The 15,333-nt window shown below is 45.2% G+C and overlaps 1 protein-coding gene across 1 annotated transcript; it reads right to left on the bottom strand.

The window, feature by feature from the left end:
- Positions 1–1,072: 1,072 nt before the first annotated feature.
- On the bottom strand, positions 1,073–15,329 carry CFAP20 (cilia and flagella associated protein 20). The gene is made up of 6 exons (XM_006020205.2): positions 15,246–15,329; positions 8,748–8,827; positions 7,777–7,888; positions 6,949–7,137; positions 3,168–3,278; positions 1,073–1,564 (listed from the first exon to the last, which is right to left on the bottom strand). The coding sequence occupies exons 1-6, from the start codon at positions 15,327–15,329 to the stop codon at positions 1,559–1,561; spliced, it is 582 nt and encodes a 193-aa protein (XP_006020267.1). The 3' UTR covers positions 1,073–1,558.
- Between the last annotated feature and the right edge of the window lie 4 nt (positions 15,330–15,333).

The raw sequence follows: 15,333 nt of genomic DNA, 5'->3' as shown, positions 1-15,333 counted from the left end.
AAATACCAGAATTTAAAAATTCAAAAAACTTCAAAGCCAGAAGGATCATCAGAAACAGGGACTGAACCCAGGCCCTTGAATCTAGAAGCATGAAACTAATGCTTAAGCTGAAAGACTCAGATCTGTGAGCTCAAAAGCTGAAGACTCAAATCTCTGGTCTGGCTGTGTAGAGGGACAGAGCTATATTAAAAGTTTGGTTCAACCATTTAAACTGGTAACCTCTCATCCCCCACTCCCTGTATATTCTTCTAACAGTAAAACCCCAATGATATCATGTTTGCATTAAAGGAACTATGCAACTGTCATTTCCTCTTATCTGCTGCACATCCCAGTTCCAAGAAGGGATAAACAGGCTATGTACTCTGCTTAACCCATTGTGGAACTGACCTACACTCACTGTTCTTACATTACTGGAATAAGTTTGATAGCATATTATTCTGGTAAGAGTGAAAGCTATGGGCAGCTAGGTTTAGAGGGGAAAGGCTTTACAGCAGCAAAATACAGAGCTTTAGATTTGCTAGACCTTCACTTTGAGCCTGAGGAAGAGCAATAAACTGGCAGACTGTTACTTTGTGCCTTACACTACAAAAGGCTGTTAAAAGGCTGGATAGAAAAACAAAGGGTGTTTTTATATGGTATGATTCCAAAACTAATCTGCAGCTCCTAGAGAACTTGATTCTTCCTCATGAATTCAGCCAGAGGAGCACAAAGGCCCATCTTCATGTGACTGCCCTTCCACTGAGTGAAGAGCAGTTCTAGCCAGAACCAGCCACAGGTAGGTTCTACCCTCACTACTGGAGCTTGTGCAATTTCTGGGATGGTTTAGACAGGGATGATCCTGCTCTGAAGAGAGGGGGTTGGATTAGATGGCCTCTTCTAATACTATTGTCCCTGGATGGTAATGCTATTGTGTCTGTTCTAACCACAGTGGCAATGGTTCCCTTGAAGGCAGTGTCCAAAAAATTGGACTTAAAGGTAATTTTACTGTCTGGGTTACTAAGAAGTTCCCTCGGAGTTTCAATGTATGCAAGTTCATAGATACTATCAAAAGAGGGAGATACTAGGACCAAACTTACAAACAGAATCAAATGTTTAATAACTTTCAAAGTGTGAGTATTACATCCATATTTAGAGCACATATAAAATAAAGGAGATGGAAAAGCAGGAAGGGGGGGAAAAAGCCATATTGGTATCTTTGCAAGGGCACACTTAACCCTGTAATACCACACCGAATCCTCTCTTCAGACACACAACTGCTGCTCACTTGGCAATTCCCCCAAGCAAAGCAAAAATTAGAGACCACGTCACTTGCAGCTTTTAGGAACAGCCAGATAAATACTCTGATTCTGTGCTACATATCACATACTCACAAAACGATTTCCAGTATTATTACATGGTTAGTTGTGTCCTGTCCAGAAAAGGGATATCAGATTATTCAATGCAGTTACCCTATGCAGAGTGAATTTTTCTAAACTTTTGTTTCAGTAGGACGTTCATCACCTGCCTTCCCATTCGTATGGACCCACGGCACATCCCTCACGTCTCTTCCCAAGTGGCGTTATTGCTGACAGGGGACAAATAAAGGAGACTGTGTGTTACTAGGCAACTTGTAGTTAACATACAACCTGGAGCCTGCTGGAAGGGTAGGTTCTAGTTCTGTCTTCTACATTACAGGGTACAGGCAGTCCTCACCTTACAACATTTCGAGTTACAACGTTTTGCACTTACAACTTTATAAATTGACACCCTGCTTCAACTTTCTGATGTCAGTTTAGACTTTACAATGCTTGATCAGATGCCACGCCAGCAAACAAGTTCGCTGCTTCGCCCATCTCCCTGGAGAACATCTGTCCAAATTTCCTTGGACATTTTCTTTAAGAAAGCAGACAAACTTCAGCCAAGACTCCTGAGAAGACTCCAGCCAAGAACCCTTCAAAAAGTCCAACCAAGAGCCCTTCAGAAAGTCCAGCAAAGTCACCTCAGAGAAGTCCTTCCAAATCAATGATTGCTATTTACAATATAAACACATTAATGTAGCTATATTACTCATCTATAATTGATTAAGTACAAAATTCTGGGTTATTTTTGGTGAAAATAAGGTATTGGGCCTTGGTTCAGGAACCAACCCCCCATTTATAACATTGTTTCCTATGGGAAAATCAGTTCCAAGTTACAACGTTTTGACTTATGACATAGTTATCAGGAACCAATTGTGTCATAAGTCCAAGGACTGCCTGTACTTGTAATAACACAGAAGAAAATGTTCCACTGGTAGCACTCAATGATTTTCTGCTGTTTTAACACTGCCCTCTACCTACCAGTAAATAAACTGGAGTTAGTCTTTTAGGAAGAGAAGAACCACTCCCAGAAAAATTCCTCTTAGCCCCACTAACACTTTAACTAGCTGTCTTATTGTGCCCAGCCCAAAGCATCTGTATCACAATGGCATTTATTTGGTCAGAGAGGGCTTCTCAATAAAGGACCTCAAGACAGCTCTTGAAATAACCACAGTGATTACTCCAGAAGGATGCAAATGGCTTCTTTTCCATCAATAACTCCCCAGAATATATTACCATCATTGTAGGAACAATGCTACCAGCAGCAGGCAGGATTAGGAAAGATATGGGAGTGAAACTAAATGGACTGGGATGAAGGACCCTAAAGCAAGCACCTCCATTTGAAGACTCTGCAGTTTGTCAGTAGCTTTGTTCCTTAGCTGGGTGTGAATTTCATGCTGATGAGAGGTGTGGGGGAAGCAGCCTATTTCATGCTGCCTTTGATCCCTGGGAAGAAACAGAACAAAACTTTCTGCTTGCTCTAATCCCTAACTTGGGAAGGCTCCCTCTGGGATTGGGAAAAGAGCTCACTTTCTCTCTTTCAGGACTTAAGTCTCCCCAGCCAGACCAGCTACAAGCAGCAGTCAGCAAACTGTTTAATGTAGTGCTACTAGAGCCAGCAAGCAGTGTGAGCAATGAGGCGTTCTCTCCTGCAAGCACAGGGAAAATGCTTTACTGACAGAGAAGCCTCTGCCAATTAGCTCATGAAAAAACATTTTTTGCCAAAGCATCAGGAGAAAGAGGAAAGGGAACACCAGGCACAGAGGAGACAACTTTTGCAATGGCTTTATCTGCTGTTTCTACTTCTCCCTTCTTGTCTTTCCAGCTTACCTTGGCCTTGTTCTGAACAGGGAGATACAGCTTGAACTCTGCTGGAAGCTCATCCTCCGAGTAGAGTCTGTCGGAGAAGTACACCCTCCGGATGCGACAGTTGGCATGGATCTGGAGATCAAAATGCAGTGGCACAGCTGGCCCCATCTTTCACATATCTTCTTCCCTTCAAGCCTCTCCCCTCCAGCTCAGTGCTGGTCTGACCTTCCCAGGACAGTCCAGCCTCCTGCTGGCCTCTTCTTTCAGTTCTCAAATCTCCCATCATCTAAGAGCCCCAGCCCCTTTGCTTATGGATAGTGTAGGCATTATTCTGCCTTGCTGACTCCCCCTCCAGCTCAGCAAAGAACCCCTCCAATCCTGCTTTCTAGCAGCTTCTCCCCAACCTCATCAGTTATCCTACCCACACATCATTCCCTCAGTTTTTATGGCTGGATGTCCTGCTACCTCCTGAAATCTCAAAAACATTATTTGTCCTGAACGCGGCTGGAGGACTGACTAAAGGGTTATGAGACACTGCAGTGTATCTGGTGCATTTTATGGAGTAAGGGGCCTGGGAAGAAATGTCTGATTAAATCCTGGAATACGCGTCACATAATTGCTTCATAGAGGCAGAGTGGGGCCTTGCTCTCAGCCCTACATCAGCCTCCTTCAGCCTTACATTCAGCACTTGTTCTATGCAGCAGATGGTACCTAGTACTGGGAGCTGGTTAAAAAGCCTTGTGCTTTGGCCGAGTTCCATGGAATGAGCCCTGTACCAACTGCCAGAAGACAAGCATGTTCCTCCCACACTTCCCCCCACCTCTGCTTTCTGGAGCTCCCCTTATTTATCTGAATCTCAATGTTCCCTCACCACAGACAGTGCAACCCCACTCCTGCACCTTTTTCTGATACTTTAATGATTCTTTCAGACTGCCCTGAAAACAGGCCCAAGAACAGGCTTTCAATCCATTGTCTGCACCTTTAAGGCAGGACTGGCATCCCAAAGAGACTCAGCTGCCAGCTAACAGCAGTAATAGCACCTTTCCAACTTCCTTGTGTGATACGTGTGATGCTTCAGAGTAGGAAATATCAAAAGTTTCTATACTAAGAAGTGTTAGACACATGGAACGTTTAAATAAAACAGAGACTTCTGTATGAGAGAGATTAACATTCTCTGTATGTGTGTGTACCTAGACCCGTGGGTGGGCTTCCTATGGAAATGCACTAGGGCTAATTACTGCAGAACACTAAGGTATGTAATGAGCCTTGCTCCCTCAGAAACGAGGATATGCTTGTTTTGGTTCAAGAGGCCTAGAAGTCATATTTCAGACTATGCGAAAGACTAGCTGGGACCCAAGATGCTCACAGTAGAACAAAGAGCTGAAAAATCTGGGCGCCATACCTGTCAGGGTCCCCTGTGGGTGATGAGTAACACCTGGTAAGTAGGGCTGTGTGAAATGGAAGCGTTTCGTTTTGACCAGCGTTTCGTTTCGAGTCGAAACGGCTGTCCTGTTTCGTTCCGTCAAAACATTTTGCCATTTCGACCCTGTTTCGACATTTCACCCATAGGATATAATGGGGAAGGTTGAAACAGGCTATGACTTTGTCATTTCTGGCCAGATTTCGATGAAACTTGCAGGAATAGTAGCCCCTTCTGAGGGCATGATGTGTGCTAAGTTTCAAGAAGATAGGCTCAGGGGGTTCAGAGAAACTGCACCCCAAAATCTTGAGAGCAAAACTTGTCTCACATGTATGTGTTAAGACACAATGGGGGTCAAACCTGCAGGCTTGCTAGCCCCTGCTGAGGCCACAAAGCCTGCCAAATTTCAAGGTGAAAGGTGCAGGGGTTTGGGGAGAACTGCACCTCAAGCTGCTGACAGGCAAAACTTGATATAGATGACACTGTGTGTGTTAAGGCACAGCGGGCTAAAAGCTGCAGGGGTGGTGGCCCCTGCTGAGGCCACAAAGCCTGCCAAGTTTCAAGGAGATAAGTGCAGGGTTTTGGGGGAAACTGCACCTCAAGCTGCAGACAAGCAAAACTCATGACATGGGTGCTTGTACAACTGTGTCTGTCTTGGGGAACTGTGGGGGGGGACTACTGCAGGCCTGGCTGCTAAGCTACTGTGTTACCAGTTACCAATTAATCATGATTCACTCAGGGACCAGCTCAATACACAGTACCTAGCTACTACATAATGACTTAACAAGCACGGATTAACACCTACAAAACAACAGGCTAAGGAGAGAAAATAATGAATACAATCAACTGCCCCACGACAGACACACACAGTTGCAAAAGTACCCATGTCACAAGTTTTGTCTGTCAGCAGCTAGGGGTGCAGGGCCCCAGAACCCCCCTGCACCAATCTCCTTGGGAGCTGGCAGGCTTCATGGCCGCAGCAGGGCCTGGCAGCCAGGCCTGCAGTAGTTCCATCCCCACTGCCCCAAGACGGACACAGTTGCACAAGCACCCATGTCATGAGTTTTGCCTGTCAGCAGTTAGAGGTGCAGGGCCCCAGAACCCAGAAGCCCTGCACCTTTCTCCTCGACATCTGGCAGGCTTTGTGGCTGCAGCAGGGGCTAGCAGGCCTGCAGCTTTCACCCTACTGTGCTTTAACACACACAGTGTCACCCATGTCATGAGTTTTGTTTGTCCGCAGCTTGAGGTACAGTTTCCCCCAAACCCCTGCACCTATCTCCTTGAAATGTGGCAGGCTTTGTGGCCTCAGCAGGGGCTAGCACTCCTGTACTTTTGACCCTGCTGTGGCTTAACATACACACGTGACATGAGTTTGGCTCTCAAGATTTTGGGGTGCAGATTCTCCAAACCCCCTGCACTTATCTTCTTGAAACTTGGCATGCCTTATGCCCTCAGAAGGGGCTACCATTTCTGCAAGTTTTATCCAAATCTGGCCAGAAATGACAAAGTTATAGGCTGTTTTGACCTTTGCCATTATAGCCTATGGGCAAAACATCGAAATGACAAAACATTTCAACTTGCTTTGTTTTGTTTCGAGGCTGTTTCAACCATATCTATTTTGTTTCGACTTTACTGTTTCGACCTCAAAACAGGTCTAAACAAAACTGGTGGCAAAATTTAGCATAGCCCTACTGGTAAGTTCAGTATGCACGCGAGTGGTTTATGGCTTCAAGATATATTTTCTCCTCATTTTTTTTTTCTCTTAAATAAATTGTACGGTGTTTAGTGGAAGCTACTTGGTCACTGCATAAATCATTTTCCCTGTGGGTGCATATCTGCAGGTAGTGAAAAACACTTAAACCTATCCAGATCATCTCAGTGAATTGTAAGAGGGACTGAGGCTTTCCAACCCCAGTCTGAGGGGAGGGAAATGAAGGATTTAGAGCCAAGAAGGATTTTGAGCCAAGGCTGAGTGAAGTGGATGTCCCCCCCATGAAGGCCAGGGGCATCTGGGTTAACCTCAGAACTGTGGCAATTCATAATGCTCAAAGGCAGGCAAGAGGAGGCAGACTGATGTTAGTTCCATTACTAGCCCAGACGCAAGTGAACTGAGCAGGGCAGCACTGAGGCCCAGTATCATCACCTCGTTGCCCAATATATGAAGACCCCAAGTGACTGCTGAGGGGGTCTTAGGATTCTTACACCCCTTGGACAGGTCACTGAAGAAGACGACAAGCAGGGGCACACCCCAGTCCCTGACAATATTCCTTTGGCTGGGGAGGAGAAGGACAGCAGGGGTTGATCTCCACAGATAGAAAATTCAGCCCAGGGAAAAAGTGCCCTCCCCTGACAGCAGAGCTTGGCTGCTGGACCGGCTTGTACCTGGACCCTCAGGGTCTCGATGTAGTTCGTCCCATAGGCACGACGCGTGAAGTCAGATAAATTGAACTGGATTTGGTTCCAGCCATCATCCAGCCGCATTGGCATGGTGCAAATAAAGGGCTTCACCCGGGTTGTGCTCTGGTAGTTACTTGCCCGAAACCGCCTGCGCACATTCTTGTCATCCAGCACCTGATGCAGAAGAAAAACAAGGCCCCATCAGGTAGGTCCAGCACAGGAGTCAGCAGTGGATTACATTCAGGAAAGACTGACTTGGGGCTTAGGCCGCCTAAGAGGTTCTAAACAACATTTCCCCCACCTTCTCACCCCTTTGCCCATCAGATTATTTTGAAGTCAGTATCTGGAGCTAACATCAAAACTTGATTTCAGATATAGCGACCACATCTTTTAACACCCTGACTGGGATCCCCTCACTTTCAGGTACCGGACCTAGTTAGGCTAGAAAAACAGCCTTGACACTGAGCAAAAGGAAAAGGGGAAGAATGATTATCTTGAGGAGGACGTACTGAATTAGGACTCAGATCCAGCACTGCAACCAACTTTTCTGTGCCTCCTCAAACAAATCACTTCATATCCACTTTGGGCCTCAATTCCTCATCTGTCAAATGGTGATAATATTTCCTGACCTTGCAGGGCTGCTGGAGGATAGGTATGTTGGTGTCTGGGACGTGCTCATGTATGATAGCAATGGAAGGTACATGCACCAAGACAGACAGCTGCTCATCTCCATACAGAGAAGTTACTGAAGGGCAGTAAAGAGGACTCCCTCTGAAATTACTCCACAGTAGCCCTGCACCCTCTCCCACTCACCTGCACTTCAAAAGTGAAGTATTTCTTTAGGTTCTTGATGATCATCACCAGGAAGGGCAGTTTAATGCCCAGTGTCTTCTTTGGGTCAGCAGGGCAGGTGATGTATGTGGTACTGGGAGGAGAAAGGAACACACCTTAGAGTTCTAATTACTCATGTCCAGCTGCATAGGATAAGGCAGAGGTGTAGCTGCAGATACCTACACGAGCAATAGGTGAATTACACAGGAAGCCCTTAAATCTTAAGTCCACATGAGCCCCAGGTTCCAGCACCTTCCAACAAAATGAGGACTAACTTCAAGTGCACACATGCTCAGGGAAATATCAGAGGCTAGCATGCCCCAGAAGTCTGGGCCATAGGTCTGGCAAGCCATGAAGCCACAAATCATGTCAACCAAAACATTCTATTTACCCTCACTTCCTGCTGCCACTAAAATGTTTCCCCCATAGTCAGGTTTTTCAGTAAATTGGTGACCAAGAGGGACAGCCCTAAGGCAACAAGGTGCAAGAGACAGTGCATTGCTTCTGCAGCAATTCTGCTAATCTTAGTGGGATTCTCCAGGCCTGGATAACTTAAGGGCTCCAATGCTCCAAACAGTCTCTGATAAGAAGTGCAAGTTATAACAGGGTGAAGATGGGGAGATGGCTCTGACATGGTTAGGGAGCAATAGCAGGTGACAGTCAGCACAGAGTAGGAGTTCAGTTTGCAACTGAAGCGCTGAAAGCATTTAAAAAAACTCCACTGAGGTTTACAACCAAAACATCTTGGGGTAAAAGCAACAGAGCACAGACAGGCTGCAATGTCACTCTCCCCATCCCAACCACAAAAGGACAAAAGGGGCTATTCTGGCAACAAGCTGAGGGGAAAAGACTGACAGTCTCTGGGAGACCCAAAGACTGAAGCAGCACCATGATTTTTCATTACGGTTGAAAACTAAACACATTAAGGCAAAGAATGGGCCTTTCTAGTCTACCTGACATTGGTTCCTTCGATCTCCAGCACCAGAGACTGGATATCGTTGTCAGTGATTCGTTTGATATGACCATTGCGCACCTGGAAGAAAAGAAGGAAAGAGAACATTTTATTACTCATGAGGGCGAGAAGAAAGCAAGAGTAGAAGAGGCTTCCCAACCCAGAAACCAGGACAGTGCTCTGGAGCTCTGTCCAACATGAACCCTTCTCAACATTTACATGAAGAAAGCAGCCTATTATACATCCCATCATGCCACGCAGCCAAAATTTGGCTCCTGGGCCACACTGCTACCCTTCAATACCAGATGAATGCTGAGCAACGGCCTTCAATCAGTCTGCAAGGCACAATGAACTCAGCAGATGCAGAGAGGAAGGGCAAAATAAGTTCCTCGATACAAAATAATCCAATCAAATGGCTGTCGAGGGACTCGCATGCGTTAGGCTCACATAGGAAAAGCCAAATATGGCATTAACCAGACAAGAGCTAAATCAAAACACACCAGAAAGAGGACTCAGACTGCAACAAAAGCAGAAGCGAAGAGATGGACCTCTATCCTATGTCTCTCTGTAGGCTGATGCAAACACTCCTTTCTCTGCCTACAAAACTGTCATCCTCCACAGGCTACTGCTCATTCCTGGGACAGGACAGTCCACCAAAAAAGATGGCAAACAGCCCCAATGATGAAGAAAGTGTTTTTTTAGAGTTATGCCAATCATGGAGTCTGGCTGGAGAGAAACCATTAACAGATCTGATAAGAGACCTCCAGCAATTCAATCCATTTAGTCACAGTCTGCTCCCTGCACAAGGCAGGGATGACAGAGTGGAAAATGGAAGCCAAATCAAACTCATTCTCCTCTGTGACTGACTGTGCTGAATACCACATTTTGCAGGTTTATTTTTTAATGCAGCAGCTCATTTCCTATCAGATTTATCTACATTTAAAAGGCACTTTTAGTAATTAAGTTGCCTTCTTCCCAAAGCTGGATCAGCACATTGCTTCCTTGAGGTCTCATGATTTAATTTCTTCAGCACTAACTGCTACTAATATATAGAGCCACGTTAAGGTTCTAATGAGATGATTCCAGACATGGGTAATAAAATGATTTAGGAGACCAGCAATTCATCTTAAAATTGCTAATTTAGGCTTTTTAGATGGTCAATATTGGACACACTGCTGCAAGAGCGATAAGATCCGAGTGCAGCCCATCTCGCTGTTCTGTTATTACACTAAGAGCTTTAAGGAAGTTTCTCACTGGATCCCAATAATGGTAAGGAATACTAGCTCTGACTGACAGACTAGGGCTTTAATCTTGTTAAAAGCCCTCACAAGCACTTACAGAGAACATTATGCTTCCAGAAAAAACTCCTCCTGGGGTAAATGTGTATTCCTGCTCTTCAAGACTATCCTTCTTTGCACCAAATGCTTCCCTCACTGACAAGCCTAAGAGAAACCAGCTTGGTGACATTCAGGAGATTTGATAGTTTTGCCATCTGTGATTGACATCACTCTATTGTGTTCCTCTCTATTAGCAGCAGTCAGGGATGCTACAACCACAAGGATATACTGTGCTATTTTAGCGCAGAGAAAATAACATGCTTAAGCATGGTTAGATAATCTAGTGGGAAGAAAGCCTGTTCCCAGGCTACAACTTCCCCATTGGTGGTAGTTCAAACGGGGTGGCTGTGAGGGTGGGAAAGATTAAGTTTTTGGCTTCTCTAATGAGACAGCCAAGAAGGATAGCAATTATTTAAATATGATTTAATACATTGTTTAGTTAGGTCAACAGGGTTCCTAAATGAAACTGGACAGTAAAAATAAGTTTTCCTCTCCAAAATGGAGAGAGACTGAAAAGGAAGGTGCCACTTTTCATAGAAGGTTTCTAGGAACATGAGAAGTAAATGAGAGGAAACAGAAAGTTAGCAGAAAGAGTGAAAGCAGTGGGGATGAGTCAGACATGTATGGCAGTAGGCACAGTCATGGTCTTAACATTAGGGCATCTACAGCAAGTCTGAACTAAGAACTCCAGTATCTGGAACATCGCCATAAAGAGGAGGCTGGTTGGCATACAGGAGATAAGAACAGTTTGCTAACTATTTCCAGCTATGCATCTCCCTCTCCACAAATTCCATTAGCATTCAGACATTGGTCTCCAATTTTTCCCTAAAAAACAGAGCGAGTGAAAAGGGTAGAAGCAACAAACTCATTTTAAAAAGACGTTGAAAGAGCCATCAGAACTGCCCCATCAACCATCTTAGATTAGACTCACAGGTGAAAAGTCTTTAATGACTCCTCCTGCAAGTCATCCCCTCAAAGGCTGACACACTGATTAAGGTGAATAGCAACTTCATAGGTGATGGCAACACTGTCCAGCAGGGGAACTCTTAATGCCACAGAAACAAAATTTATTGCTATGCTTTAAAGCATATAAAGCAGTTGCTCAGCAATGATCGCTGTAGTTAACAGCAGAGGGATTTTCATTATATCATCTTCTGGAACTCTCAGAAGTTAGTGTCAGCGGAAAAAACCTCTTCTTTCAGGCTAACATTTTCAACATATCAGTTCAGCAAAAAAGTGACTTTTAGAAGTATAGCAACAGGACTTCAAAGCCCTTCTGTCCACAGAAAAAGTTTAACCTATTTTGAATAATAAAAGTTAGTGGTTATTTCCTAACTTTTCTATAAAGAAAATAAAAATGCATATGCACACGCATAATTAAAAAATGAATGGTTTTAAAGGGGACAGCACCTCAAAATAGTTTTGCCTGAACTCATTTGTACCCACAATCGTTGTTCATCATAACATTTCAGCTTCATGTAACTGAATGACTGAAGAGAAATAAAATTAATTCGTCCATCAAGAGCTGAGTTGTTCAGCCCAAGTCTGTTAGGACAAAGGACTAAATGGATTGATGGAGCCCTCTAGAGGCACCTTCAAGTAATGTTTACTGCTGTCCAATTTCAATGCAGACGTTGTTAGGTGACCAACTGTGTGGCTGGATCCCTACTAGCAACAGCAGAATTTAAACACAGCTGTTGCTAGCACCATTTCCCCAGTCGCTGTAGGCAAGGATTCCATTCCTCCCCCTCAGAATTATGCTATTCCCACCATCCACATGTAGCCACAGCAGTTTTCTGATATAATTAGAGAAATAACTTCCCATCCACAATGCTCAGAGAAACAGTAAAAAATAAGTTATTTATAGTCTGTGTTTAGACGTCAAGACTGGTTATTTGGTATCTGAATGAATCCTGAATCCTTGCACCACTGTACTCAAAGCTGCTATAACTTTCAAGCCTCTCTCTCCTCCAGCATAAGGAACTCCTCATTTGTTCTGTACCTGGAGGCATTAACAAGAAAAATCAATACGTTTGGTGAAGTGTCGAATGGTTTTGATCCATTACAGAAGTAAGGCTTGCAATGAATTCCACTCATAGGCAAGTCAGAGGCTCAGGAATGAACTGGGTTTCTCAATAGCACAGTACTGACATGGCAATAGCAAGAGTAAAACTGGACACCAAGTACAGCTTGGATAGCTCTGAAATTTCAGGAGAGAAGCCCCCAAGTTCAGGATATTAAGGTTGATGAGGTCTGCACAAAAACATGTCCAACAAATACGTTCTGTATTGCAGAGTCTCAAGCACCTGCTCTGTCAGGAAGTAATGCTTCCCCTTGCTTAGAAAGCTACGAGTCAACCACTACGTTTTAGCAAAATCTACTTTGGACTCCAGAGTGCTGGTCTGTGTACAGAACATTAAGCACAGAGCAAGTCTGTGAATCAGCTACTCTCATTGTCAAGCCACCTGCTTAGAAACCACAGCACATGGGGAAAAACACAGGAAAGGAAGGAAGGAAGGTAGTACAGTAAGCAGTTGAAGCCACAATGTTCACCCAGCCTAACCGAGTTTACCCACCCATGTTTCCACACCTGCCCCTAGACCTACATACATTAAGAAAATTAGGCTAAATATAACTACATTAGCACTAGATGGGAAACAGTCCTTCCATCCCGCAAAGCTTGGAGATTCTAGGTTTTCTTTTTATTTTGCATCAGGATAAAACCAAGATCTCTTCAAGGTATCCACATAAAAAACTAGCATGATATAGCTGTCATCAGAACAGTCAATACCCTGGTTGTCATAGCACTTACCTGGGGTGTAAAAGAGTGAGGTCCAAGTCCCTGCTCCACTTGATTCAGCCCAGAGACTAAAACTCAAGTCTCCCACATCCCAGGTGAGTGTCTTTGATTGCCAACCTTGCGGCTGTTTCGAGATTTCGCTCTCCCCTTCTCCAGAAATTCTACCCTATTCCTGGAAAGGTTTTCTGAAAACCTTTCCCATGCACATAAGCATAGCATACAGCCCTGACACAGAACCACTACACAGGTATCATGTAGGGCTCACACCAGAGCTACAGATTTTGATACATTATTGCAATATGCTGCACCAGAAATTAAAACAGGCATGGTCTTACTCATTTCCTAAAGCTCCAAGACACACAAGACTAAGAGCACTTCCCAGTTTACAGCCAAACCCAGGTCTACAGGAAATGGCATTAAAACACTTCAAAAACTCCAAACCATGAGCAGAGTAAACATGCATATGTGAATAAATCCATTTACGTGTAATAAAAAGCTCCCAAATGTCTCTTATCAATATTTTTTTAAAGAATACATTTCCTAGAAATGCTAACCATCTCAGATGTCACAGGCAAGAAGAATCTACTGATTTCAGCCTCCTCTTTAATGGGCTCTGGTCATCATTTTTAAAAAGCACTTATACAACTGCATGTGTCACAGAGCTAAGTGGCAAAATACACATTAGCACTGAGAAAATGGCAACAGTGGACTTTTTAACTAAAACACCTCGAAGGTGTTTTAGTTCAAAAGTGCAGCACTGACCTTTTCTGCATACTGATGCGCATTTCACCACTTATACAACTGCATGCGATGCAGCAGAGTGCGCACCAGCTCACATGCAGAGCAGACTCAATTAATCTGGATCTCCAGCGTGTCACAGGACAAAAAGGTACGTGTATAAATGTCCCATGACAAGCCTCCATAGTGGCAGATAGACATCTGTGTTGCCTGGCACCAGGAACAGCAGGTCTACAGGCACACTGACAGTGTCTGTGTGCTGCTCGCCCAGACTGTGCCCAGCTGTGGTAAGCAGTGACATGAACCCATGCAAGTCTAAGTACATGTGCCTAATGTTTCAAACTGCTCAGCTACTACCTGTGCTACAAGAAGACATTTTAGGCCAGGGGTCGACCACCTACAGCTCTCAGGCCAGATTCAGCTCATAAACCTAGGATATTGGAGGCAATCTGGTTGGCACCACGGGTGGGACTGGCGGCAGCAGCCAGGTCAGTAGCAGTCAGGGGCTCACCTTCAAACCTAGCGCCATTAAAGCAGCCTGTCATCCTAAAAGGTTGCTGCCTCCAGTTCTACATCACTCTAATTTCTCTGCCCCCACCACTGCTCTTGAATTAGCTGCATCACAATACATCATTATCACTATGCTTTCTCTGCCTGATAAATTACATTAAAAATTCAAGTCTCCTCCATTCAGGATGTCTGGAGAACTAACAGAGTTATGACACCACAGAGGACTTACCGCTGGGGAAGCGGACTCTAGTCAGACCAGGCAATGCTCATGTGTAATGGCATCTATCACTAATGAGAGATTTGAGAGGAGGGGGCATCAGTGACATACTCAAGATCTCCAACCTTTCCATTATGATACAAGAGTTCACAGACATCTCAAATGTCCAAGAAGAATATAGCAAAACCTGGGAAGAGGAGAGCAAACATCCTCAACACTCTTATAGGAAAAAAGCAGAAAAAGAGCCAGTCCTTCTGCATACACCATAAGGGGGCTAAAAGGGGAAGACGACAGCTTTTAAACAGTGGCTGCTGGGCATCTCGGATAACCAGCTTCAGGGAAAGGCACACAGATTACACAGGACTGTTATAAGTAAATCCAAAAAGGAGCATCACTTTTCTCCTGTTTACTCAGAGCGCTGCATCACCTGCTGCACGTGGTTGCTCTCGCATTCTCCCTAGCAGCTCCCCACACCTGCCTGGCTCCTCAGGGCAGGAAGGGAGAAGAATTTAAAGCTTTTTATAAACAACAAAATGTCCAAAAAGCCCTGTGCCGAGGCCCCGCGGGACGGAGGAAGAGAAGCAGCTGCAACTGGTTTTCTAAAAGCCAGCGGCTGGTGCAGGGGCTGCATCCCCGGCCCGACTCCACGGGACGGCAGGAAATTTGGATCGGGAAGGAGATGAACGTGTGGATGCGCAGAATGAGGTGGGAGGAAGAGCCAGAGGCACAAGAGGCGCTGCTTCGCACTCCCGGCCGGCCGTGCACCGAGGCTGCCCGAGAGCGAGGCCTGGCACGACGCAGGTGGGGCCGGGCGGCCTGTTGCCATGGGGACAGCTCGTCCCTGGAGGGAGCCCCGTGCCCCCCGCGCTGCGCCCCCCGGTGCCCCCGGCCCGGCACCTTCTTGTCCCAGATCTGCAGGGGCTTGCTCCCGATGCTATACAGCACGGACAGGAACCCGCTCTGGAACGTGTTCTTGAACATGCCG

The sequence above is a fragment of the Alligator sinensis genome, unplaced genomic scaffold (genome assembly GCF_000455745.1).
Source record: "Alligator sinensis unplaced genomic scaffold, ASM45574v1 scaffold203_1, whole genome shotgun sequence".
NCBI classification, from domain to species: domain Eukaryota; kingdom Metazoa; phylum Chordata; order Crocodylia; family Alligatoridae; genus Alligator; species Alligator sinensis.
Note: the sequence above shows the minus strand (reverse complement) of the source record. Positions and strands in the feature narration are given on the sequence as shown.